Source organism: Melopsittacus undulatus, chromosome 6 (assembly GCF_012275295.1).
Source record: "Melopsittacus undulatus isolate bMelUnd1 chromosome 6, bMelUnd1.mat.Z, whole genome shotgun sequence".
In the NCBI taxonomy this organism is placed as follows: Eukaryota; Metazoa; Chordata; class Aves; order Psittaciformes; family Psittaculidae; genus Melopsittacus; species Melopsittacus undulatus.
This window is the reverse complement of record NC_047532.1, coordinates 57596700-57622071: the sequence shown is the minus strand read 5'-3', so window position 1 is coordinate 57622071 and position 25372 is coordinate 57596700. Positions and strand designations below refer to the sequence as shown.

The 25372-nt window shown below is 42.0% G+C and overlaps 3 protein-coding genes across 8 annotated transcripts in view; all 3 read right to left on the bottom strand.

The window, feature by feature from the left end:
- The window catches only part of VPS8 (VPS8 subunit of CORVET complex), a 77285-nt gene extending 73133 nt beyond the window's left edge, over positions 1 to 4152 (bottom strand). Inside the window, exons 1-3 of one of the 2 annotated variants that reach the window (XM_031043652.2) lie at positions 3959 to 4152; positions 3215 to 3283; positions 1015 to 1145 (exon numbers count right to left, since the gene is read on the bottom strand). In XM_031043652.2, the coding sequence (XP_030899512.2) occupies positions 1015 to 1145; positions 3215 to 3283; positions 3959 to 4084 (326 nt within the window). In that variant the 5' untranslated portion in view covers positions 4085 to 4152. The remainder of the gene's footprint in view (positions 1 to 1014; positions 1146 to 3214; positions 3284 to 3958) is intronic. The other variant, XM_005143064.2, reaches the window with a different exon arrangement.
- A 136-nt stretch (positions 4153 to 4288) lies between these two features.
- Positions 4289 to 8641, bottom strand: NME9 (NME/NM23 family member 9). 2 transcript variants are annotated; one of them, XM_031043685.1, is made up of 6 exons: positions 8177 to 8641; positions 7441 to 7544; positions 6242 to 6313; positions 5746 to 5862; positions 5049 to 5125; positions 4289 to 4348 (listed from the first exon to the last, which is right to left on the bottom strand). In XM_031043685.1, exons 1-5 carry the CDS (start codon positions 8199 to 8201, stop codon positions 5054 to 5056), a joined length of 390 nt encoding a protein of 129 aa, XP_030899545.1. In that variant the 5' UTR covers positions 8202 to 8641; the 3' UTR covers positions 4289 to 4348; positions 5049 to 5053. The 2 variants fall into 2 exon arrangements, with proteins under 2 accessions (XP_030899545.1, XP_030899544.1); XM_031043684.2 differs by having other exon boundaries at positions 4300 to 5125.
- A 5710-nt stretch (positions 8642 to 14351) lies between these two features.
- The window catches only part of ARMC8 (armadillo repeat containing 8), a 67566-nt gene continuing 56545 nt past the window's right edge, over positions 14352 to 25372 (bottom strand). For 2 of the 4 annotated variants that reach the window (XM_031043675.2, XM_031043676.2), the window contains 7 exons: positions 23274 to 23366; positions 22642 to 22791; positions 20847 to 20942; positions 19522 to 19617; positions 18970 to 19042; positions 17591 to 17684; positions 14352 to 15752 (listed from right to left, as the gene is read on the bottom strand). In XM_031043675.2, coding sequence (XP_030899535.1) covers positions 15719 to 15752; positions 17591 to 17684; positions 18970 to 19042; positions 19522 to 19617; positions 20847 to 20942; positions 22642 to 22791; positions 23274 to 23366 — 636 coding nt within the window. In that variant the 3' untranslated portion in view covers positions 14352 to 15718. Of the gene's footprint in view, positions 15753 to 17590; positions 17685 to 18969; positions 19043 to 19521; positions 19618 to 20846; positions 20943 to 20968; positions 22099 to 22641; positions 22792 to 23273; positions 23367 to 25372 lie in introns of those variants that run through there. The other 2 variants (XM_005143061.3, XM_031043677.2) reach the window with 2 other exon arrangements.

The window sequence follows — 25372 nt, the reverse complement described above, 5'->3', positions numbered from 1 at the left end:
TCTCAAGGTCCTTTCAAACCCTAATCATGTTATGACTCTGTGTAGGAAACATGTTAATAGCTTATATTAAGGCTAAGGACCCATAAACATGGCAACTAGCTTCACCCAAAGATGACAGTAACACTTCCAGGTTTTTCTGTCCACTTTCTACTAGAAAATGTCTAAGCCACTCCAGGTAACATTTCCCTCAATAGGAACCATCTTACTGGAAAAAAGAAGGGAGTCAGTACACCACCATATGCAACCATAAGCCATGACACTTAAAAGTGTTTCTATTCTATGCAATTACTCATGCAACAATCACATCTTCACATGGCACATACACCATATTGAGTGGCTCAGGATGTAGGATGAGGCCATCATTTGAGTAATTAATGAAATGAGACAGCAGTATTATAGCTAATTATCCCTTTCTGGGCTGCTCTTAGATGTCAAGACTAGCATCCTATTGACAGGAGTGACAGAAGTTCACTTGACTTTTCAAAATACCCACCAGCTGTTCGCAGACTCTAGCATTCACCAGAAACACCTCCGAAAGATTTTCTTTAAAGACATTGTGGTTCAGTGTTTGAAAGATTACATTAAAATTCAGAGAAATTTAAATAGTCCATCTCCCATAAAATGCATTTATTTAGCTAAACAGGTGAGCCCCCAGTGCAAAAATAAATCCCATCTTTGCCTACTTGATCTTGCAGGAGTAACACTGTTCTGCCAAAAGCAGCTTCACCGGAGCCCCTGCAGCTTTCCTGTGGGACTTCAGTATTGGATATAACAGCACAAGACAAAATCTATCCATGCAGTTAAAGGGTTACTACTCAAGTAACACAGAACTTGCATGCTCAAATCAATGCTCATGGAGGAAGCAGCAGGAGGTTGCCTTAGGAAGTTTCAACTGCTCTTAGTATTAGATTGTCCTTCTACCCACTTAACAAAAAAATAATATTTTTTTTAACATCTATAAGCAGTACCCCTTCAAAAATCATTTATCCTCCAAGGGTATAAGTCTTGCAATACCTTTTCAGGTGCGTCCGGTCCCCACTGTCAGAGCTTGCTACAGAAGATGTGTCATAGGAGTGTGTATCTGTGTTATCAATGTTCAAGAGAAAGGGATCCTCCAAAATGAAAGACTCTTCTTCATCATCAGTCTGAAGGAAAAGAATCACCACAGTTTGCTACATATTCAAAACACATAACACCCAAACTGGAACATCAGCAAAACGGCATCAGTTAAGCAGAAAACTCGAGGAGAGGACAAGATAGTCTTACATGTAAAGAACAGAACTATGCATTATTTTAAGAGATTGATTCTGTCAAAAAAATGGTTTCCAGGATTCACAATAAACACAGAAGTGGACTGCAGAGTCAGTCAGCTGATCTTTCTTCCCCAGATATTATCTACTCCATCAGAACTTCAACAGACCTTTAACTAAGCTGTTCTCAAAAGTCTCCAATTGCAGAGAGAAGGCCTAGAATTATCATCATCTGCTCCAGGTCTTCACCAAGTGGTGGCTAAGAGTCTAGCAATCCCCCTGGCTGATACGAGAGTTGATTTTGCTTTCTGTGCTCTTCTGTTGGTGATAAACCTCTCTCTCCTCTCTCAGGCTTAGCCTGGAATTTTTTCGGACAGTATTTTTTAAACAACCATTCTCCCTGGTGTCTTCTAAATTCCATATGATTCATGTTGTTCTTGAGCCACAGAGCCTGAGAGAACAAACAGCCCCACCTAATGCCAAATGTACAGAGAATAGAGCAGGTGCCCCACACTTGTCTTACAGCTGGCAGTCCTGTGCCTATTAAAGTGTTCATTTTTCCAGCCCATCTGTATACCTTTTTGGCTCAGTCTCCACTAAAACCCTTTCTGGAATAAGCTCTGCCAATCATTCCATTCCATATGTACTGAGATAAATAGCAGTGGAGTCAGACTTCAGATTCGTTTGCACTGAACTACACTTCCTTTGTGATTTCTTCTCAAGTTCAAGATTTGGATTCTACTCCTCTGACATGGTGGTGACTGCATCTGCTTACAGTTTGATATTACCCAAATTTAGTTAAGTTCCCTCTGTCTTCATCACCCAAGGCACCTGTAGAAACAGGACACACCCCCGCACACTGCCCCTTTTACTATTCCTCTTGTTCCCAGGCTGTATCTCTTTGGAACACCTTATACATGCATCTTTAATACAGCTTTTAAAAAGGCCTGTCACCTTTCCCAGTCTTCTTTTCCCTTTATACTGGGTTCCTATGAGATCCAACCACAATTTCCTCAGTTTGCTAAAACACTTGTTTTCTTAAGAATTTATCTTTGCTTCCATGCCCTTCTTTTTCTTTTTAAGGATCATGAACTCATGTTGCTATTGTAAAAAAAATGCACTGAACTGGATATAATCAAGACAGAGCCAGTTCTCCTCTGCAATGTACTACAACAGCCGACATCAGATGTTGAGACAGTTCAGAGGGCTACATACATGAAATGTACCATATAAATGGAGTTGTGAAGAACCCAGTTCTTATCTCCTCTTGCAATTTAAGAACTACCAAAAAATCTCTGCATTTATTTCTAGCCAAAAAGAAAAAAAAAGTTGCTTGATGACCCTGACCTTTAATGGACTTTAAAAGTCTTTAGGTAACTGTCCAAAGCCACATGTTAAATCTGATGAAAACACTTTATATATACCTAACCAGGGGGTACAGGAAACCTGGAGAGGGGCTTCTGACAAGGGCCTGTAGGGACAGGACAGGAGGGAATGGCTTTAACCTGACAAAGAGAAGACTGAGATCAGACATTAGGAAGAAATTCTTCCCTGTGAGGGTGCTGAGGCCCTGGCACAGGGTGCCCAGAGAAGCTGTGGCTGCCCCATCCCTGGCAGTGTTCAAGGCCAGGTTGGACGGGGCCTGGAGTAACCTGCTCTAGTGGAAGGTGTCCCTGCCCATGGCAGGGGGTTGGAACTGGATGAACTTTCAGATTCCTTTCAACACAAACCATTGTCTGATTCTATGTTTCAGCAGTGGATATTTTGATTACAAAAAACACTCCAACCATATTACACACTGCACAGCAATCACTCAACTGAGCACATGCTTTGTCAGGTATCAGGAAATTATTAAGTTACACAGTTTTACTTCCACAAAAACACAATGTGAGAAGAGCCATAGGAGTATGTGCTGCCTCATCTTAGCTCCTCCCTGTCTTGGAGCTGGGTACATGACCACTCACCTCCTTCAAGATGCTCTCCAGTGTTGGAGGGGTATCAACTTGAGGAATGTCGAATTCTTTATCATCGATCTGTACATCAGAAATCACAGACTGAGTTTAAATTGCCTACTCCAATTTCCAAACTCATTTCTAACTAAAGAAAACCAAACCTAAAAAGCAGCTATGTATGCACTCCTCCCAACTGGAGCCTGCCCAGAAAGGCACTATACATACTGCAGTTTCTGCTATTTGAAATGCAATCTCTGAAACTTGGCATTGCAGGACTGAACAAGAAGCATTTAGTATCTAAAGTATAAAATAGTTAGAGGCCAGATCTGAAATGTCAAAATCCTTTTTATATTTGTAAAGATCGCTACCAATGTTACACTGTCTTTCTAATACCGACAGACATCAGTACACAAGTCTTTTTTCCTGACTGCTTACTAACGGGAAAAACGCATAATTTTCTCAAAAATAAAGGCACTTTTACCAGATGTTTGCATAACTGAACAGCAAGCTTTGCTATAGCAGTGAACTAGCGCAGCACTTGCGTCCTACTCACCCACCTAACTACTGCTGCCCTGTCCCCATAGACCCTCCCCTCACGGCTGCCTCAGGAGGCCCGCAGCCGTCATCGCCGAGCGGAAAGGAGGGAGCGGCCGGTCCCCAGCCGTGGCCGCCTCCCTCAGACTGCTTGTCCCTGAAGGAGATAGGAAGCGCTCCTGCCGGCGGGGATCTGCGCCCGAGCACAACGTCGCGACGCACCAGCTCGCTGCGGCAGTCCAGCTCGCGGTCGAGCTCCGCCACGCTCAGCCGATGTACAGGCGGCTCCGGGCACGGGTCGGCCTCCGCTCCCGTGGGGCAGACGCTCTGCTCCGGCGCCGCGTCCATCACCGGGCCGAGGAGCGCCGCGGCGGTGACAACACCAGGCCGCCACCTGAGGGACTCGAACCCGCGGCCGAAGACGCCCTCTCCCTGCGCAAGCGCAGCCCGGCTAGGCCACCCTCCCTGGTGCCGGCCTTAAAGGGGCCGCGGTGCCTGCGCTGTCGAGAAAGGAAGAGAGAACGCAGTTGGTGTCACATGAAATCCTTGTGTTTATTGGGAAATCCAGCGTCTGCTCCGCGACAACGGCTGGGAATCAACAGGTGCTTTAGCCTCCGAGGGAAGGAAAAGGGAAAAAGTTAGTAATAGGTAAAGAAATTAGAGACGAAGATCAAAATTCATTACACCCCTTCCAGACCCACGGTGCCTTAGCTCAGTGGGTTTTGCTACAGTTCCCAGCATTTTGGGAGCCAGCACGTGGTGGGTGCAGCGGCAGACTGCAGCTTCATCCCAGCAAAGCCAAGAGCAAGTGTCACTGTAGGTTAGAAGTCTGGTGAGAGACAAAAGCCTTTGGGAATATGTGGCTAATTTTAGACAAAGCAAGAGCTGGTGTAACCAGATTTGGTGCCCAAGCATCTGTTTTCTTCTAAAAGCCACCTGGAACAGCTGAGCAGCATGGACAGCTAGTTCAGTATTTGTTTTTCAAGACAGAAGAAAGCCCTCACCAAGCTCAGGGGAAAGGTCAGTACTGACAAATGTAGCTTAAAACATTAGAAGGATAAATAATTTAATTATATCAGGCACCCAAGCTACCTTACTTTCTTATTTGTGCCTACATAGACTGTTTCAAGGTGATATATCACGAGTACTGCTCTGTTAGAGATTGGGGAAGAGCACATTTGGTGCCCATTTGGACGAATGGCCCCTCCAGCACCCAAGGAGGCACAGCAGCAGCTGAATCATCATTTCGGGTTCCAGCTTTAGCAAACGCACATACTAAGGGCAAAAAGGAGCATCCTAAAGCTGTACCTACTTGACCTATTTAGCCTTCCACTGCTCTTGAAGAACAGCCACTTTTCCCTCTTCTTTGGAGAAGGCTCTGTCTTGTACCTAGCAGTAAGAGCACATGCATAAGCAAGGAACATCCTGAGCATACTCTTACCTTCTAGGCGAGCATCTGCCAAGCAGGTCCCCACTTTCCACCTCCATCTCAGCAAGCCAGACGGGGCTTTGAGCAACCTAATATAGTGGAAGGTGTCCCTACCAGTGGCAGGAGGTTGGAACTGGATGAGCTTTATAGGCCCTTCCAACCCAAACCAGTCTGGGATTCTATTACAGAGACCTGCTAGGGATGCTGAAATTATAAACTGATTTGCAAGGTAACTTTAAGGAATACCATAAATGCTATGAGTAGGTGAAGAGGTGAAAAGAAGTCACAGCAGAGTTTCCCTTTCATCCTCTAAAGCTGGATGATACGCACTCCTTTTAGCTCTCGTCAAGAGCACCAAAGTTTTAAAAACTGCAGTCACCCTATCCATGTTCCTCCATCTAGGTAGGCTCCACAGTCTTGTGAATGCTCAAACAATGTGATAACTGGATTTCAGAGTCAGTTCAGACAAAAGGCCAGGATTTTTTCACAGAAGTAATTCCGCTTTAGACCTATGTTGGCAATGGGGAACCAAACCTTTTCCTGGTGTGCGCATCTACAGGTAAAGGATTTAGTGACTTACTACCACACGCTGTCCTCCATGTTCTAAAACCTTCCTTTCCACAGCCAGCTGTTCAAGGATGGTCTTCTGCAGCAGTGGTGCATTTGCTCCTCTTACTGCAGCTACTAATTCTCCTCCCTGAAAGGTGTGAAAAGCAAATCTGTCAGTATGTGCTCAAGTGGTGCCCTCTGAGCTCTAGAAATCACCACAGCAGCATATCATGTATGGTATTATGTACCAGTCCCTCCACCCTAACAGAGCTGCTTTGCTCCAGAACAAGAAGAAAACTTTGGAATTAGCTTCTTTGTCATTATTGCATTATTCTGTTTCTTCATGGTAAACTCTGGCTGTGTATTCTTATCCATGTAGCACTTGATCATTAGCAGATACTGGCATATACAGAGCAAATAAAATTGTCCTGCACACACATGAAAAAAAGTATCTCTCAAAACAGTTGTTCCCACAGGCAAGTCATGTTTATTGCTATGCAATTACTGTAAAAAATATTTTCACTCACTGCATAAAACAGAAAGACAGGCTCGCATTTTCCCCTGTATTTTTCCAAACTGTCAATGGAATCAACTTCAGCCTAAAATGAATGAAAAATAAAACAGGTGTTTCTAGAAAAGCATTTCTGCTTTGGAGGAATACCCATGCAACTGCCTGGACTCAGACATCCCCAGCTGGCTGATACTCATCCCCCACATACAGCAGAACAGCTCTGAATCACAGTCTTATGGGGAAAAATGACACCGGTCAGAGCCAGGGCCACAACCAACTCCCAGCTCACTGTAAGTGACGAGAAGCTAGTAGATATCACCCACAGCTCTTGTGGAGCAGGGATTTCTATTTCATAGCAGCTTACCCTAATGAATCCCAGAGAAAAAGCCTGAAAGAATGAAATCAGGCCCTCTTGTCTACAGGGAGTGAGAGAAGTGACTGGAGGAGCTGTGCTGGCAGCAGCAGCAGTAGGCTGCATGGAGCGCTGAGCAGAGGCCTCCATGTGAAACCTCATTGCCCATGGCTGTCAGAAAGTGAAAGCTGCCCTTCAGCAAGGAAAGGCATTTAAAGACAGAATCACAGACAGGGAGGGACTTCTGAAAGACTCTAGTCCAAGACCAAGACCCTGCCTCACAGCAGGGGTAGTCTGAATGCACTAGGAGGTTGCTCAAGACTGTTGATTTTGAGCATCTCCAAGAATTGGTGCTGCATAGCCTCTCTGGGAACTAATCCCAGTGTCCAGTTACTCCTATGTTGAATACTTTTTCCTTCTATCTACTTGTATTTTTCCCTGCTGCAACTTGATCCTGTTGCTCTTTTGATGTGCATCACTGTGAAGTACCTGTCTCTGCCTTCTCTATTTATACCATACTAGACATCTGTATCTTAAGTGTTCTCCAGGGCGAACAAACCCAGCTCCTTCAGACTCTCCCTGTACATCAGAGGGACATGCATGTTAATGATTCTCTTTAGCGTTACTTGCTTAAGCAGAAATCTGAAAAGTAGAGAACACTTAAAGCTTGAAAATTCTTATTGATATAGATTCTTACTGATATAGCCAAGTGTCTGTATTTGGCAAGCTCACTCTCACAAGCTGGAACTCCTGGACTGTTATAATCTTAGCTCAATATTGGAAAGATAAAATGGCTTTAGCCTTTAGCTACCAGCTGTTTACAGGGGGCTGGATATTTTAAACAGTGCCAAATTAGTCCTCACCACAGCAAAATGCAGGAGATCGCTGCCAACTTCATTCCTTATTTTCTGGAAAAGATCCAATACTGTTTTGCATGGACCACACCAGGCTTGAAACACATCAACAACTGCAAGCAGAAAAATTAGTAAGAATGTCAAAATGGGTCAGTTTAGACAAAGACCATTAAGCTGGTTTGTGCACTCTTCCACATGGCAACATAAGCATTTGGAAGGGCATGGCAGAAGAGTGCCAGTACAGTAAGAAGAATCTTGAAAACCTCTGAGGATTGAAGTCTTTTTTGGTGACCTCTGGAGCACCACCCAGGGGAAGATTAGCCTCATGTCCAACCAGAACTTCCCAAGATACAACTTGTGGCTGTTGCTCCTAGAGTTCTGTCTGGAGTGTGGCAAGACCCCTGTTGAACTCTAGAAAGGCTATAGATTCAATTCTGAAGTAGAAACTATTATCACCTTTCAGGCTTCAAATGCTATATCCAAGAACTAAACCACATTATAAATAAACAAACTAATAACAGTAATATGGAGGAGTCTTTAGAGAAAACATTGACACGTCCCTTTTAAATGATGAGGGCTACAACCTCCAGCTAGTCATGCCTCTATCAGCATATTTCTTCCATTCAGGGTCAGAGGAGTAGAGGAACTGACTGAATATCTGTATCACTAGTAATTGATTCCTGAGAGTACTGGTGTCTTTTTAACACAGAACAAAAGCAATCTATTATATTGACCAAACCCTTACCAATGAATCCTTTGAGACACAGCATTTCTTCCCAAAGCTCCTGGCTATTGATGTTAATCTGTGTGAAAATTTAAAAACACAGTAAAAGCAATATTAAGTCATCAGGTACTACCCTGGCTGCTGCAAACATCTTGACAAATCACTTCAAGCTTGCCTGAAGAGATGTTACCTGAGCACTCAAAACTCTTTTGACTGCAATTCTTTCACCTTTGACCAGATAAGCAAGGCCGAGCTCTGCTAGAAAGTGTGTTGAAGACCTCAGAGAAAAAGCAGCTGAAAAGTCAGATATTCTTACACCCAAACTCTCATTCTTTCCCACTTCCCACATGTTCTTGCTGCTACCTGATGCCAGCTCCAAGACAGCCACCAGTAAGCCAGCTAACTCTATAAAAGGTTATTAGACTCAGAAGAACCAAGGAAAGACAGATGGAAATGGTAGCAGCATCCAGCCAAAAGCAAGCCTTCCCCTGTTTAGCAGCAGCAATTACTTGAACAGCCTGGTTACCTGGGGACCCCACACTCAGTTTGCAGTGAGACTAAGACCCCCTGTTCTGGGGCATGACTGGGGATGTGGTCCCCTGCATCCTAACAGGACTTCTGGCTGGCTGACCAGAGCCCTAGTTTATCCTACCAGGCTGTGCTGTGTATGGCACAGAAGGGAAGGTCTGAAATACCCGGACAGCCTCAGGGTTTTCCTGGCACCCTCCTGCTTTTATGGCAACAAAACTCTTTGTGGGGCCATGCAGCAAGATCTGAAAGCAGAGAAGGGCTCCAGATATTCCTCCTGTGCCTTGACTTACCATACAGCCCTGCAAATGTGCTGGTACCAGGAAGAACAGCAGGCAGCAGGGATCAGAGACCCTGAGCTCCCTGCCACAGCACTTCACTATAGGAGAAACACAAAGACCTACTTTGCTTTCAGTTAAATGGAAGTCTGATATGTAATGATGTTTTAACACAGGCTAGCAGCCAACACAGTTTAGAGCCACTAGCAAATAACTGGACCAGTTCTCTGCAGGCTGCCTGTGTCAGACAGCACTGGCTTGGAGGAGAGCCATACACACAGACACCACTAAATTGCAGAGACCTCCTATCAGATCCAGCATGGTGCTCAAAAGCAGTGTTAAGGTTGTGACCTGGTCTAACCTGAGCATTCAGAGTGCTACTTCAACATGCTCATCTCCAGCACACATCCTCTTTTCCTCACACCTATTTAAGACACAGTTCTCATCCCATTTTACAAGCATGATGGCTCTCCACCAGCAGTTTCTCACCTTACCTGCACACATACTATGCTACTTCCTTAAGATGTTTCTGGTCTTGATAAACTAGTAAATACACAGCTTTCATGATGTCTGGTCACTAGAGGGTGATCTGAGCTCATCATGTCCTTACCTGAATTACCAGCTGCTACTTAAAGACTTCGAAAACATAGTGAGCAACAGAGATTTAGGCTGGAAGAGGTCTACAGAGTCCTTAGTCTAATCCTCTGCTCAAAGCTCAGCATTAGAGCAGATTGCTCAGGGACTTACCCAGTCAAGGATGCCCTAGACAATCCCATATTGTGCCACATACTATTTTATCCCATGTTTCCTGTTATTAGAAAGTATCTTCAGCATCTTCCCCATCTTACAGGACTTGCTCTGTAGTATGTACTTAGAAAAATACAGTAAGCTTATAAAAAAAAAAAAGGCTCCTTGAGAAATGTAAGATCTGGTTTTGTTCATCCTGAACAATGAGGATTCCTAATAACTTTCTCAGTGGCATCATTAACCCTAACTACATTTAGTCTACACTGGAAGACAGTAAGTTTCAGTAAGACCAGTGATTTTACAATAATTAGCACCAACATGCATTAAAGGACTGCTAAAATTGCAAAGAATACTAAGAGTGGAAACTCCAGTGCAAATTAAATGGCCTCATACAGATTTTCTGAATCCAGCATCTCCCAGAGAATGGCAAGTTGGTCCAAGACCTCCATCTGTTCTCTTTAACACATGCCCCCAAGCCTTCTTTTATTTAGAGAACACCTGCAGAATTAAATAATGTAATGATTCCAGTGATCTCTAGTGCTAGGACCACCGTTAGAGTGTTTCACAGAACATTAATGAATTCAAATCATTTCAGATAACAATTTGTGATAACAAATTAAAGGCTGAGTTGGACTGATAGACTGAGGTTCCCATCAAAGTGCTTTGCTAATTTGAATGCCCTGAGGTTGCTAGGACTTGGCTCTTCTCTAATACAACCAGAACCTTTACAGGACATCACATTATGTCTTTCACAAAGTTCAGCTTTCATCTGCAGATGTGAACAATCATATTTTTGCAAATCTAGACCCAGCTTTCCCTTAGCTGCAAAAGGTGCAAAGCCTGCTTGATGTTGTTTTTTGCATGGCACAGGAATACAGCTGAACAAACAGCAGCGGAAAAGTTTTACCTTAATAGTGATCCTTTCTCTCATAGAAATGTTCACATTTGCAATCCATGCTTTCCAGTTTTAACAGTGAATAAACAAGGTTATAGAGACCTTAATCTCCTTCCATTTTTCTCTCTTGTGAAGACTGAACTTTTTTTCAAACTTTGGAGACCTTAATAACTTACTTTTGTTTTTTCAATGTTTTTGCATATCAACTTCTCTCAGAAACACTCTCTCCCCTATGCAGATAATTATAATGCATCATTAGGTCACTTGTGCAGTGTAAACAGGAAGAAATTCATCTACTCACCATTGTGAAACGGGTTTTTCAGCCTTCGAATTTTTTCTTGTACCTCCTAGCTTTTCCTCCTTTACAGTGATTTTTCTACGTATATGAACTGGTCAGATGTTCAGTGACAACTGCCCTTTAGGAGAAATGCTCCCTCCCCCAGTTCCCTACTTCTGAATGGCATCTGAATCATTCTGCCATGAAGCACAGATGCATTTTGATCTATGAAAGCAGCCAAACCTGTGCCAGCTCTTAACAGCTCTGGAACACAACCTGCAGCCCCATAGTAACTTCCCTCTGCACCCCATAGCACTGACCTTAAGGACAGGTTTGACTTGCTATGTTTTCCCATACTTCCTACCTGCCTTCAGGAAGATATTTCCACCCCAGAAACCTCATAGTAGGGCTTTTCCAAGAGAATCTGAAATATCCCAAGACCGAACTTCATCCTTTGCACTTACAATGAGTTTAAAAGACACTTTAAAAGCCTGGCTCCTACTGACCTGCAGTACTACTTCCTTCTTCTTTGCAGCCATCCTGCAGGAACAAGGGTCTTCTGAGCAGCAGTCCCAAGTGCAAAGCACTACAGATGTCCTCTAATTATGTGAATCCAGCTGCTGATCAATCTGCACCACAGAGAAAGCTTTTTACGTGTCTTTGCTCCTCCAACCCACCACATACAGCCTGACAATCCTGCCCTTTTGGAAGGGAGTAGTGTTGGCTCAGCAGTGTCCAAAGCTTAGATGCAGCTTTGCTCACACCCTTTTCACAAAGACAGGGTGCTGCTGCTGGGCCGAAATTGCTGCTTGCTTTCAGCAGCCTGTCCCCACACAGGGCCCATCAGTACCTGTTCAGCAGCTGGCAGCACCCCAATGCTGCTATGGTAGCCCAGGGAATGCCGGGGGAGCGGAAGCCAAGCCCAGCCTGCCCGGCTCTGTTATCCAAGTCCCCTGCAGACAGGAAGTTTAGCTGTCTTCTCTAATTCCCATTCATGGAGCAGCAGCTGCAGTTGGAGCTTCTGCCTCCCCTTTGTCTGTCAAACCTGCCCAGCTCCCCACAGCCCTGACTAGAACCCAGGAGAGGGGATGAGCTGCTGGCCACACTCCAAAGGCAGCTCAAGGTTTGAAGGTTGGTTGGGTTTATTCTTATTTGCAGTGAGAGGCCAGTGCTTGTGCCCAACACACCCCAGGGCAATGTCCTTTTGAGCACAGCTGCTTCTCAACTCATTCCTTCACGTGCCTGGGGTCACTGGGCTCCAGATGCAGACACATAATGTCTGGTAGCCTGGTCCTCCAGCTGCCCAAGGTCCCTGCCGCTTGAGGATTTGGCTTTTGGCATGTCAACTCCCCTAATGCCCCTGGCAACCTAAGGGGACATTGTCTAGTACCTGCAGGGGACATGGTAGTGGGTAGTGCTGAACGTTGTCAGGGGCTCCCCTGCCTCCAGCACCAGTTCAGCAGGGCAAACTGCACCCTGGATGGCCCCTGCATCCTTCTTTTTGTAGGAATAAGCCTTCAGTAAAGTGCAGATGATTTTAACCACAACTGAAATTTTGCATGGTTACACATATAATGTGCTTACACTTTAGGATTACCAAAGACACTCCTGTTAAACCCATTTTCTGGTCTTCAAGAATCTACTCTCATTCACCTCAATTATTCCTCTGTCCTGTCACTGCTTCAGCAGTTTCATGGAGGTGCAGCACCTAATACAATTAGATCTATTGGAGGTTTAAGTCTGTAAAAACAAGTTTTAAAAAATATGAGATGTTTTCCTTAAGAATATACTGGCACAATATGCTTTTAAGCAGATCACTTGGCTTCCTTCATAACTAAAATTCAAATCTGCGATACGAACAACAGCCAAAGAAGTCTCATTTGACTTTCTGAGGAGAGACCACCACCCTGACAACTAGCATGCCAAACATGCAGAGCTATTCATTTCTTTAACACATGTAACCTTTGAGAGAAGCACTACCAGTGCTGGACACTGATATATAAAGCTGACATACCTATCAAAATTAAGACTGCTTTTCAGAAGAGAAATGGCACAAGAACAGCAGAAATCCTGGCGATTGGTATTATGTCAACTTGGAGAACTTTGCTTTGGTTCTGCAAGCAAATACATAAGTAACTCATAAGATGCTGTTACCTAAGTGAAGTTGGTAAAGTTCTGGCTGACCAGCAAACACACTGTGAATCTCAAGCTAGCAACTGTCAGTCTGCAGAGAAGCTGGAACAGAAAGCTAAGGTTTCTCCACGAAGCTGAGAAAAATCTACATGTTCTGGTAAAGTTCTTTTATTTACAGTATTCTTCTTTTTGTACATACCTATAGTGACATCAAAAATTATTCACAAAGCTTAACTGAATGTAAAAATGTTATCATCCAACAGTTTGTCCTACCAGTATCTGTTGAAAATGCCAACTGTTCTCATGCAGCAACAAGATTGTCTGAGCACTGGTTTTTACTGTTTATGGAAGAATTTTAGGAAACCACCTTGAAACACGTACAGAGATACTTACTCACCTTCTTCTGAACAGCTTTAGGCACCGGAGTGTTATAGAATCAAACTCAGATTTGTTTTTAGAAACATGAACTGGGAGAGGATGAGAAGAGGTATGTAAAAACTTGAGCTCCTAAACATACACAGCAGGAGTGCAAATGTGGAAATCATATGCATGCTGTACAGTTTTGTGTTTACAATACCTTCTTCGGAAGGTTTTTTCCCCAAGTCAAGCAAAAAATCTATTTGATTGACTTTTGTGAGGAAGACTCCACTTCTGAGGTACTGGTATTGCTCAAGTTCTCACATATGCTTACTTTGGCTTTTGTTCAGCCCCCAGTGTCCATCATGAAAAATTTGCAGAAGGACATTAGAAAACTGCCAGTCACTTACTGCAATGTCTAGGAAAAAAGTGTCAGGTGCTCATTTTTATTTGTCTTTCAAGGGTGGAAAAAGTTACATGAAATGCATATATTCTCCTTTGCAACCAAGTGATAACAGTTATCTGATACATAGCACATTCAAATTCCAGGCCAAACTGTTGTCACATTTTCTGACACAAGTAGTTACCTTGGAAAAAAGTAAGGCTATCACAATGTGACCTTCTGATTAGAAATAAAGGACTAAGATACTTATCAAAATTGGTTAGCAAAGTTACAGACCTCTCTTCTTGCTGCAGCCTTCCTGAAGTTCAGTGTAACAAAACGGAGATTTGGTTTAAGACATCAGCTGCAGTCCTTAGTGTGCCAGTTAGTGCCATGTAAATACAGTGCTTGGAGATTCTGACTACTGGAACTATGGTCTAAACTGAAATCAGGAAGTGGACACAGGAAGAAAGCAAGAACCCTGAACTGCATGAAGGAGAGCTCCTTGCTGCCCTCCTTTGTTCCTATGTATATTTGACTGGGGTCTCATATTCCAGCCTAACCTTACACAGTCCTCTTTTTCTGTTGTTTTTTTTTTCTCCACACTTACAGGCATAATTTCAGGAACTTATGGACAATCTAGGCTTCTGAATGCAGTAAAATCCCATCACTTATTATTCAGGTATCCAAATCCATGCAAGTGTGTATATCTGCATATATACAGAAAATCTGTAGCAACATTACTGAACTAAAAATAAAACAAAACAAAACCCAAACCCCAAACCATCAAACCCAACTTTTCCATCCCTTCCCCAACTTAATGCACCCAGCTGATCTTTCATTGAAGTAATTCGTAAGTCACTTCACTGTATCTGGAGGCAAAGGATGCAGAACAAAAGCAATCCCTTAATCACTGCTTGAAAGCTCCTTCTGGTCTCTTGAAAGTACAACTTCTGCAATATAGTGTTTGCTCTATTGATATTGATGATTAGCAAAAAAAAACATCACCAGTGAAATAAGCCAATCCTTCAGCAATTATCTGAGCAAGTTCTTGGCTACTAAAGCAATAGCTTATGCCTGCTGATATTGCAGCCACCTGTTCCTTTCCAGACAAGTCAACAGTCATGCTAACTCTGAAGTATGAGCTCTTCTTCTAAAAACCAAAGAAACTCAAAGCAATCCAGTTCACCCATTCCATGGATTTGAACATGTCATCAGTACCAGGTGATTTTGTACAGTGGTAAAAACCTCTTGGACCTCATCAGTACAGAATGCACTGCTTATAATTTAGGGTCTACTGTCTTGCTCTACTTTTTAAGAAGGAAGTATAATGTAAGTTAAGCTGAAGTTCAGAAATGCATATATTTTACTTAAAAACATTCATCTGTTCAAAATTCAAAATAAACTTTATGGGATACAACAGTTTGGTTTTTCTTTTTAAATAACATTTCATTCAAACTGTATATAATTCATTGAAGTATTCATACAGCAAACAATGGTTAATTCTTGAAAACCTGTAGAAAAAGATTTTCACACACACAAAAAAAAGGAAAAACAAAACTGAGGTCTCACACTCGCATACATTCACCCAAGCACACACTCAAGCACATCCTCACACATCCACACACAGGCTGCAGCAAAAGCAGAAAATTGTAGGCCCAAAAGGAAGGTGATGACTGATTGTTCTATCCGGAAGTCCAGGTAGCACAGGGAAAAAAAAAAAACAAAACAACCCCAAAAAACCCCAAAACAACCCCCCAGGAGTCCTCTGAGTAAAGAAACTACCTCAAGAAAATTCTCAAGTGCACTGGAGACCTGATCATTTAAACTGTTTCTGCAAAGCAGCTCCCTGCACCTGAGAAAAACGCAGCCCAAGGTGACTTGTGCAAATATAAGGAGTCAGGAATATCTCCTGTTATTCCTTAAGTAGACATGAGGGGTGTCCATAGATTCAATCAGTCTTTGATCATGCAAGATACTGCTGGAGTGCTGTCTTTGCCCTGCAATAAAGGAACAACCTGTCAGTTATTGTGGTTTGGCTTTATCATCAACAGCTTTATGTACAAGACTGTACAGGATGAATGAGTGAGGTAAAAGGAAGCCGCATGGCTGCCTCCTTCAGTCTGGAAGAATTGAGCCCATGGTGTAGAAGTGCTCTGCATGAGCTGTAACCATTTATGAATCCACCTTGCATCTAAGAATAAAATGGTCTATCAAAGTATATAGATGCTCAGCACAACTGAGCAACTTTTAAGTACAGTGGGGCTCAAGATATATATTGAACCTCATTATCAACACACCTTAAGAGCAGTAATTGTGAAAAATAGTTACTTTTCTGAAATACATATGTACCATGAAAAGCAGATCTTTGACCTGGGAAATTAAAGAGGTGTCATAACTCAGAACATACTAGAAGCAAATGAGTCTTGTCAGGAATGCCATCCCTAACATATAATGCATGTTGAAACATACAATGATGTGAAAGGGAGAAAAGAACCAACAGCCACTGTAATACTGGAATTTATGTAATCTAACACTGTGCAACATTTCTGTTAAGAAAAAACCACCTCCCAGAAGTCTAGGGTTACAGTTTCATAATCACTTCAGTTAATTCAGTATTTCCTATCACCTGAAGTGAGTAGCTTTGCTCTTTTGTCTCCCACACTTCCCAGCCATGCTGTCATGATCCTGACACTTTCCTAAGATCCAATACAACTCAGTGACTCTGAGGAAAAGCACTTTTTTTTTTCCCCCCCAAGTTTCCTGCTGCCCTTGCAAGCTGTATCAGCTCAGCACAGGGACCAATGAGGCTGAATCTGGACAGGGTAACCTGGGAGCAGGTGGCCAGAAGAAACAGGAGACACTGTCTTGGGACAGTGCTAAGCACAGGCAGCTCCATGTCTCTTAAAAACAAGTCTTAAGTGCTGACAAGCAAGGCCCATTCACCAGGAGGTATTTTTGCTGGTAGAAGTTTTATTCCTATTTCTCACTGTTTGAAAACCTTATTTAGCTATTCCATAACTTTTGTAAGTCTGCTTGTTGATAACTATTTGCTGCCGGTTATCACCTTCAAAAGCGATACTTCATCAAAGAATTTTAAGCAGAAGTCCTAACTTTACTACAAAGTTGTCCAAGAATGCTAAGAGTATCTTCCATAGAAACAAGAAACCCAAATCTAAAGATTTTTAAATACTGCAATTTTGAGTTGTCTGTGTATGACCTCTTCTGAAAAACAGGTCATCTACTTTAGTTCATGAAAGAAGTATGGGTCGTTACTAACTGTAGGTCGGATAACTGCAAAAAGTTACCATAAAAAACCAGAAACTTTCATTAGCTATTTTGGTTATTTGTATTTGTGAAGAAGTTAGATGATTTGTGTAGATACTATAGGATGAGTGACAGAACAGGTATGTGAAAAGTTACTGTTTAGCTTAATTAGTTTAAAAGAATTTGAGATCAACAAATCTCAAGTGCTGATCCTGTATTACCTTTTTAATTCAGTGTTATGTGATTGTTCACTATTGTTGCAATCCCCTGAAACTTTGTTAGTAATCCAAGGTTTATACAAATGCTTGTGTATCAATGAGGTATCAGTGAGATTTCAGAGAGGACTTTCCACTGGTTTAGAAGACCTTATGTGTAGTTATTTGTTACTCCTGAGCAACACAAAACCTGTTTCTTAAGTACTCGTCACTATTTCTTTCTATACCATAAAACTTAGTGCAACAATAAACATTTTTTTCCTGGGGATTTTTTTAATAATCAAGATATTAAAAAAAACAATAAAAAGCAAAGATTTCCCTCTCATCATCTTTTTTGACTTTTTCTTTATACTCACTTGTCACACAGATTTGGATCCGATGACTGACTCAATTTATGTAGAATATCTACTATTCCCATGTCTCGTAGTTTATCTTGGCGTTCCTGGGAACCTACAATGATAAATCACATTGTTGGGAACACCACCAAAAATAAATGTCTGCAGAACAGAAGAAAGGAGTGGTTGTAGAAACCAGCTTAAAGGAGGGGTATGGAACACAGTTCAGCTAGAATACAGCAATGGAAAAACTTCACTGCAGCTACTTCCCAAAGGAGCTGTAGTTTCTTTTTCTGTCCTCTCGGTGCATATGTTTAAAGAAAATAAAATGTTGAAGGCAAAAATCTGAACACATTTTATCCTAAAGTAAGAAGCTTTACTTTAGTTGGTTTATTCTCATCTCTCTGATTTGGATGGAGAGAACATTTAACTGGAGGTGCATTTTTGAGTCTGTCTTGTAGCATTGTACAATTCCAGTATAATGAGCAGAAAGCCACCGGGAACACAGCTGTTATCTGTTGAGTATCACACACTGAATAAAGTTTTGTGATCTGAGAGACGTGGAATAAAGTACATTTCTGGGGGGGGGGGGACGGGACGGGGGACAGGGACGACACTAACCAAAGCCAAGTAGAGACACTAACTTCTTTGCTGAACAGCAGCACAGCCAACTTGAGGGTTTCTAAATCATCCACCTCGAAGTCCTCCTCCCACATTGACCATTCTACAAAGCATACCACCTCCCACCACTCCTTCCCTTGCCGTTTCTTTTAGCTCCACACCTCTGACTCCACCTGCCCTCCCCACCCCTCAACACAAACACATGTATTTTTCTCTGCAGCAGCAACCTTCAGCTCTCTCCTAGTTATTTTTCACTGTTCCAGGCCATGCCTCTTTCCCAAATGCCTTCCCCATTCCTTTCAGTTCCACCCACAAGTCTTTTGACTGGTTTAGGAGTCTCACCATCCACCCCATTCAAACCATACATACTGGTGAAAATTTCTCTGCAACAAACCTCAGACTGATCCTCTCCAGTAAGCCTGTTTCCTCCAACAATTGGTTTTCACATCCTTCTTGAGACTTGGAAGCTCTCACTTCACTACAACTGTTACAACTATTGCAGAAATGCTATAGGCAGAAACCTTCCACCATGTGACTCTCATCAACTCCTAGTTATTGACAGTCTTGTGACTCCTCTTCCTGCCCCACAACAGCTCTCTACAGTTTCCTCAATGGCCTCTTGACCACTCTCACTTATTCTGTATTATACCTATAATGATTTCTCCTTTTATGCTTTGGATCCCAATGCATTGTGCACTGCAAATAGTGATCACTATGCAATATTAACTTTTCAATCAGCACAGTAACTTGTATATGCATTAATAGTGAGGCTTTCTTACCTTCTTCTTCATTCCATATGAGATTAGATATACAGAACATGGCAGCAAGCTGAAGTTTAGCATTAGAATGACTCTAAATATAGAAAAACAGTACTCAAATTTAGAAGAAATTCAGAAATCCTCAGAGTTACATTTTGCATTCATCCTGTAATAAATAAGGTAGCAAAATAGGAACTAATTCTAATCTAAAATTTCTCTCAGAGACAGTGCCATAACATAAGGCTCTTGAGTAGCTTTAAATCACATCCTTCCAAATATTTATTGGGGTCTACAAGAAATGCCTTTTCAAGATCATGATGCTTTTTCCAGGTGTGTTAGAAGCACTGCTTAAGTCACTGTAACATTCTTACAGGAAATAACCACTGTTTTTTCCTTTTAGTCAGATCCTCAGTATGCTTGCCATACAGAACTGCACTACATGATTTCTTAAACAAAACTGGGTATATGAAAGTTAAGTGCATGATAATAATTTACACACCAAAATGCTGATGTACCCTTTTCTTCATTTCTGCAAAAGATCAACATAAAAACTTTCAGAGAAATTTTCCATACCATGTAGTATTTGATTTTCTGCAGGATGTCATCATTGGTCATAATCAGTTCTTTTGCTGTTGTCCCATCTGCTATATTGGCAAGTATACATAATGTCTGAAAGACAGAAAAACTGTTATTTGGCCACAGATCGCATCCCATGATTTATACAGTTTCCCTGACAGCTTTGAACTTGTGACAAACAATTTCTTTAATTAGTTTTAATATCTTTAATCTGGAGTTTTCAGCTTGCATACATCTGGGGCCAATGCCAGAGTTAACAGCTGTGGATGAACAGCCCTGGCAAAAACCCCCGTCACTGCCATTTTAAAATAAAAAGCAATATTCATTAAAGTTTTACTCACTGAAATGAATGAAGTCTCTCATGGAAATAAGCAGCATATAAAAAAATTAAATATACTGGAAAATTAAGCAGTCTATTCTGTATCAGTGGCTAGGGAACCCCCCGCCCCCCACTCCAGAACAACCAAACTAACATCTAAACATATCCTAAGCCAAAGCAATCTTCTAGAATCTCCCACAGCTTCTGGCTGTCCCCATTCTTCATCACCACGTTTTGTATAGGGAAGAAACAGGGTTCTCCAACTGTCTTGTCTGTCAGAAGAGTTACTCAGCCACTCTGCCATCTATCCTCTTGCTTTAGCACACCCACAGCAAGAATTCCTGTCTGCTGGCCCCCTTACGCAGCCACCAATCCAGAGATGCTTTTCCCTATACTCCCTTTCCTCCTGCATACTGCTTTTCTTAAAGCTTTATATTCTGTAGGCACGTCCTTCCCCACTTTCTCCTGGGCTACATCAGCATGCTCTTTTCCCTGCTACTGCTTCTCCTCTCATTGCTGCTGGCTCCTGCAGGCACCCAAAAGTAGTTGAGTTACCCAGTCTCCCAGCACATCATCTGTAACTGCCAGCAGGGCAGATGACGATGGTATTCTTCCTTACTGCCTGTTCCTATGGCTGCTACAGGAGCAAATAACTAATGCTTTCCCCAGCATGAAATACTGGCTTCTTTATCTTCCCTTGTTCCTACTCTCACTTTTCTGCTACTGCAATTGCCTTAAATTAAATTCTTTTGCTCTCACATACAGTGCCCTCCTCTTTACCAAACCTACATTTAAAACAATACTTTGGATTCAATTCAAACACTTTTGTAGTAACCCATTATAAAAAACAACATCCTTGTAGGTAAAGTTATTAATTTGCCAGATCTCAGTAAAATATTCAAATAATAATCCCAAACAAAAATGACATGCTGAGAAAAGTAAGCATTCTTAGCCATTTCTTATATTTTATTCCACCAAGGCACCATGAAACAAAAAAGGATACCTGTTCTTTGACTTCTATATTGTGCTCCCCTTCCAGAATGAGGGTCACTGCTTGCATGATTTGCTTCCCATGAGTGCTCATTATATGATCTATGTGCTGCCAAAGCAATGATGAAATACAATCAGCGTAACTTTCCAGACAAAGAAGGCGCATTCCTACTTGAATTACTTTAAGAGTAGCAACACTGCACAAAGGCCCTAGCTCCTAATGAGATCTCCCAAAACCAAGAAGAAACACTTCATAATATTCCTCTTCATCTGAAGCCTGGTCTTGTTTGAGAGCATAATACAGGCCTTGGTTCTGATTTCACTGTAACCTGCAGAAAAGACACTGGTTTCTCAGTTGCATGGAGGCCAGTCTGAAGACTAAATCCTGCTGGACTCGAGCTCTAAGTGTGATGCTGAAGTTAGAAGGAACCACTTCTCTTCTGATAACAGGGGGATATCAGAGAGGGGTAAGAAAATTGTTGTTTCTTAAGGGCTACTCTTGCTGGCAATCTGACCAGATCAGATATCCACATTTTAGAAGTCTGACAGGGTTCAGAGAAGTAAGCCATATATATTACTTATCACCCAGTAAAATTGTCTCAAGAGACTTACAAGTAAAAGGTCATTTGATCACAGACTATAGAAACTTATACTAGAATAAACCTGATCATTAGGAGTAACAGAAAAAGATGAAACTATGTCTACTAGATTAACAGATACCAAAACTCAAGAGCGGCAGCACCAGAGATTACCAGCACATGGCACACGACAATTTTTTTAAGACATTAGGGATTCTTGTAGAACTTCCTAAAATTGCTAATAATGAGACTTCATTCAAAAGCTGCTGGATGAGTTATTCCGGAGTGAGTTTTGGGTAGAGAATAAGAATGGCTGGTTCTGGCTCTAACACATATTATAGAAAGTAGGTGAAGCTAGTGAAGAAAACCTTCAGTGATAAATGAGACTCTGCTATCAAGAGCTCAGGGTGAATTTAATGAATGACTGGTTATTAAATATCTGTTCACATTAAGACAGAGCTAATTTTCTATGAAGCGCATTGAGACTCAACGAGTACAAATATCAGAAGATTTTTTGCAGTGACCTTTTTATGGTAGAAACACAATACGTGATAAATGCACAGTAGAGGCTTCGTGGTTTTTTTCCCCCACAAAAATGTTGGCTTGCCAAATGTTTGTTGCATGTTTTCCCTCTGTTCTTCACAGGGAATTACCCCTTTCTTTTCCTCCACCAATATCTCTTTCTCCCTGTCAAAAACAATTCATGGGCTTACATTTTCAAACCATTTTATTTCAGTGTGTAAAATGAACGTATGTATTTTGTAAGTGCACAGTCCCACAGTCCAATTCAAAAAGCCAGTACTATCAATATAATTGGATAAGAGCAGAAATGTATCAGGTGTCAAGAAAGAAGAAACACAGGTACCATTAAGATATGTACCTCTCCACACATTGACTCAACAGTGCAATCTTGTTGTTCTGGACAAGTTTCACAAAGACTGTTAGAAAAATTATTTTGCTGAAAGTTAAATACAATGGAATTTAATATTAAATGTAACCATCTAGCTCCATACTTGATAATAAATACAGAGTTTGAGTGGATGCAGAGAATTTTTTCAAGTATTTTCTTACATTGATTTGTACATTTAGTTACAGATACTTGGATAAAGCCTCAGTTTCAGCAAAATACCTAATATTAGAAAGAAAAATAACTTGTCTTTCAAAGAAGTGTTGTAATATCTGAATGTTTTATCAGCTTTCAGAAGAAGATCTGTCTGCAGCTCTACTTACTGGGCGAGTAGATAGAAGATTCCTGAGCAGTCCCAAAGTTTTCATCAGAACATTTACATCGGAATCAGAAAGCAACTGGAATAACTGCTCTGTACTCAGACCTCGTAAGATGTCTGATTTGATCTTCTGTTCTGCTTGAAACGCCATATTCTGAAAGAGAGAAATAGGTTTTGCTTGATTTTGTTTTAACTTAAACTTGGGCTTTCACTCTTGTAGCAGACTATCATCTGCAAGCATATATTCTTCCTAAATTAAGCTTGCAAAGGTTTTAATTTATGAGGAACTGCTACACGGTGAATTGAATTTCCACACATTGTTACAGCTGACCTGGTTATTTTATCTGCTTTTATTTATCCCCTGGCATGCTACTGACACTACTTAAGACACTAAACTGCTTCCCTGAATAATCTGGGCAACCAAATTTGTATCAGAACTGAAGAGCTTATTTTATTTTACAGACTAATTGATGAAGTGTTCCAAGCTGATACTGTTCTCCAGTAGTAGTAGGGTGGAAAGACAAGCCAGATTTCAGCTATGTTATTTTTAATAACTGATGAGTTCCTTAAGTTACAGTCACAAACTTTTTAAAAAGCAAAATCGGAAGTGGTATTTCATCACTGTGTTCTACTTACCATTAAAGCCCAAATGCCATTCACTCGTAAGGCAAGATTTTCACTCTGTGTTAAACTACATAGAAGTTCTATGGCTCCCGATTCTAAAATAGGCTAAAATGAAAAGGGGAAAGGAAAAAACAAACAAACAAAACTTTAAAACATTACTTTGACTAACTATACATCTATACAAAAATATATACAAAGACACAAATCATGTATTCCAATAGAAAATATATTATTTCAAACCATTCTGAAGTGGAAACACTAAGCCAACTCTGACCTGCAGTATGAACAAAAAAGCCATGGGCCAATGAACTGTCCTTGGCATTATTTCAGTTAATTTTCTATCTCACAAACATGAGTAAAGCCACCGAGATCAATTATAAAACTAATGTAATCCCAACTGCCTTGTAGGAGCCTACATACACCACAACCTTGTGAGAGTTTTCTGTAATTAAGAAATATTTAAGACTTGAACTGTTCCATTGCTATGAAGTATTGATATGTATGATGAAATCCATCCGCGGGTCCTGAAGGAGCTGGTGAATGAAGTTGCAAAGCCAATGCCCATCATATTTGAAAAATCATGGCAGTCAGGTGAAGTTCCTGATGACTGAAAAAGGGGAAATATAACCCCCACTTTCAAGAAGGGGAAAATGGATGACCCGGGGAATTACAGACCAGTCAGTCTCACCTCTGTGCCTGGCAAAATCTGGGAGCAGATTCTCTTGGAAGGCATGCTGGGGCACATGAAAAAGAGAAAGGTGCTTGGTGACAGCCAGCATGGCTTTACTAGGGGGAAATCCTGCCTGACCAATTTGGTGGCCTTCTATGATGGGGCTACAAAAGTGATGGACAGGGGTGGAGCAGCTGACATCATCTACCCGGACTTGTGCAAAGCATTCGACACTGTCCCACATGACATCTTTGTCTCTAAATTGGAGAGACATCAATTTGATAGGTGAACCTCTCAGTGGATAAAGAACTGGCTGGATGGTCGCACTCAAAGAGTTGTGGTCAACGGTTCAATGTCCGGTTGGAGACCAGTAACGAGTGGTGTCCCTCAGGGATCGGTGTTGGGACCAGTCTTGTTTAATATCTTTGTCGCTGACATGGACAATGGAATTGAGTGTGCCCTCAGCAAGTTTGCCGATGACACCAAGCTGTGTGGTTCAGTTGATACGCAAGAGGGAAGGAATGCCATTCAGAGGGACCTTGACACACTTGTGAGGTGGGCTGATGCCAACCTCATGAAGTAAACCATGCCAAGTGCAAGGTCCTACACCTGGGTCAGAGCAATCCCAGGCACAGATACAGGTTGGGCAAAAAGGAAATTCATGGTAGTCCTGCGGAGAAGGACTTGGGGGTGTTAGTCAATGAGAAAATGAACATGAGCCAGCAGTGTGCACTCACAGCCCAGAAAGCCAACCGTATCCTGGGCTGCATCAAGAGGAGCGTGACCAGCAGGTCAAAGGAGGTGATCCTGCCCCTCTACTCTGCTCTTGTGAGACCTCACTTGGAGTATTGTGTGCAGTTCTGGTGTCCTCAACATAAAAAGGACATGGTACTGTTAGAACAAGTCCAGAGGAGGGCCACGAGGATGATCAGGGGACTGGAGAACCTCCCATATGAAGACAGGCTGAGAGAGTTGGGGCTGTTCAGCCTGGAGAAGAGAAGGCTACGTGGAGACCTCATAGCAGCCTTCCAGTATCTGAAGGAGGCCTACAGGGATGCTGGGGAGGGACTCTTCATTAGGGACTGTAGTGATAGGTCAAGGGGTAATGGGTTGAAACTTAAACAGCAGAGGTTTAGACTGGATATAAGGAAGAAATTCATTACTGTTAGGGTGGTGAGGTACTGGAATGGGTTGCCCGGGGAGGTTGTGAATGCTCCATCCCTGGCAGTGTTCAAGACCAGGTTGGATGAAACCTTGGGTGATATGGTTTAGTGTGAGGTGTCCCTACCCATGGCAGGGGGTTGGAACTAGATGATCTTGAGGTCCTTTCCAATCCTAACTATTCTATGATTCTATGATCTGCACGAAATACAGACATCACAGAACTTGAGAACAGATCCTGTACTGTACTGTTCACTCAAGAACAATGAAACCCACAAGA

Excerpts from the sequence above, each read along its gene's own strand:
- NME9 (XM_031043685.1), bottom strand. The coding sequence starts at position 8,201 with ATGCTGTGTCTCAAAGGATTCATTG. Across the intron at positions 7,545-8,176 it reads GTGTCTCAAAGGATTCATTG|TTGTTGATGTGTTTCAAGCC; the intron begins GTAAGGGTTTGG and ends TTCTGCTTGCAG. Across the intron at positions 5,863-6,241 it reads CTGTCTTTCTGTTTTATGCA|GGAGGAGAATTAGTAGCTGC; the intron begins GTGAGTGAAAAT and ends CACACCTTTCAG.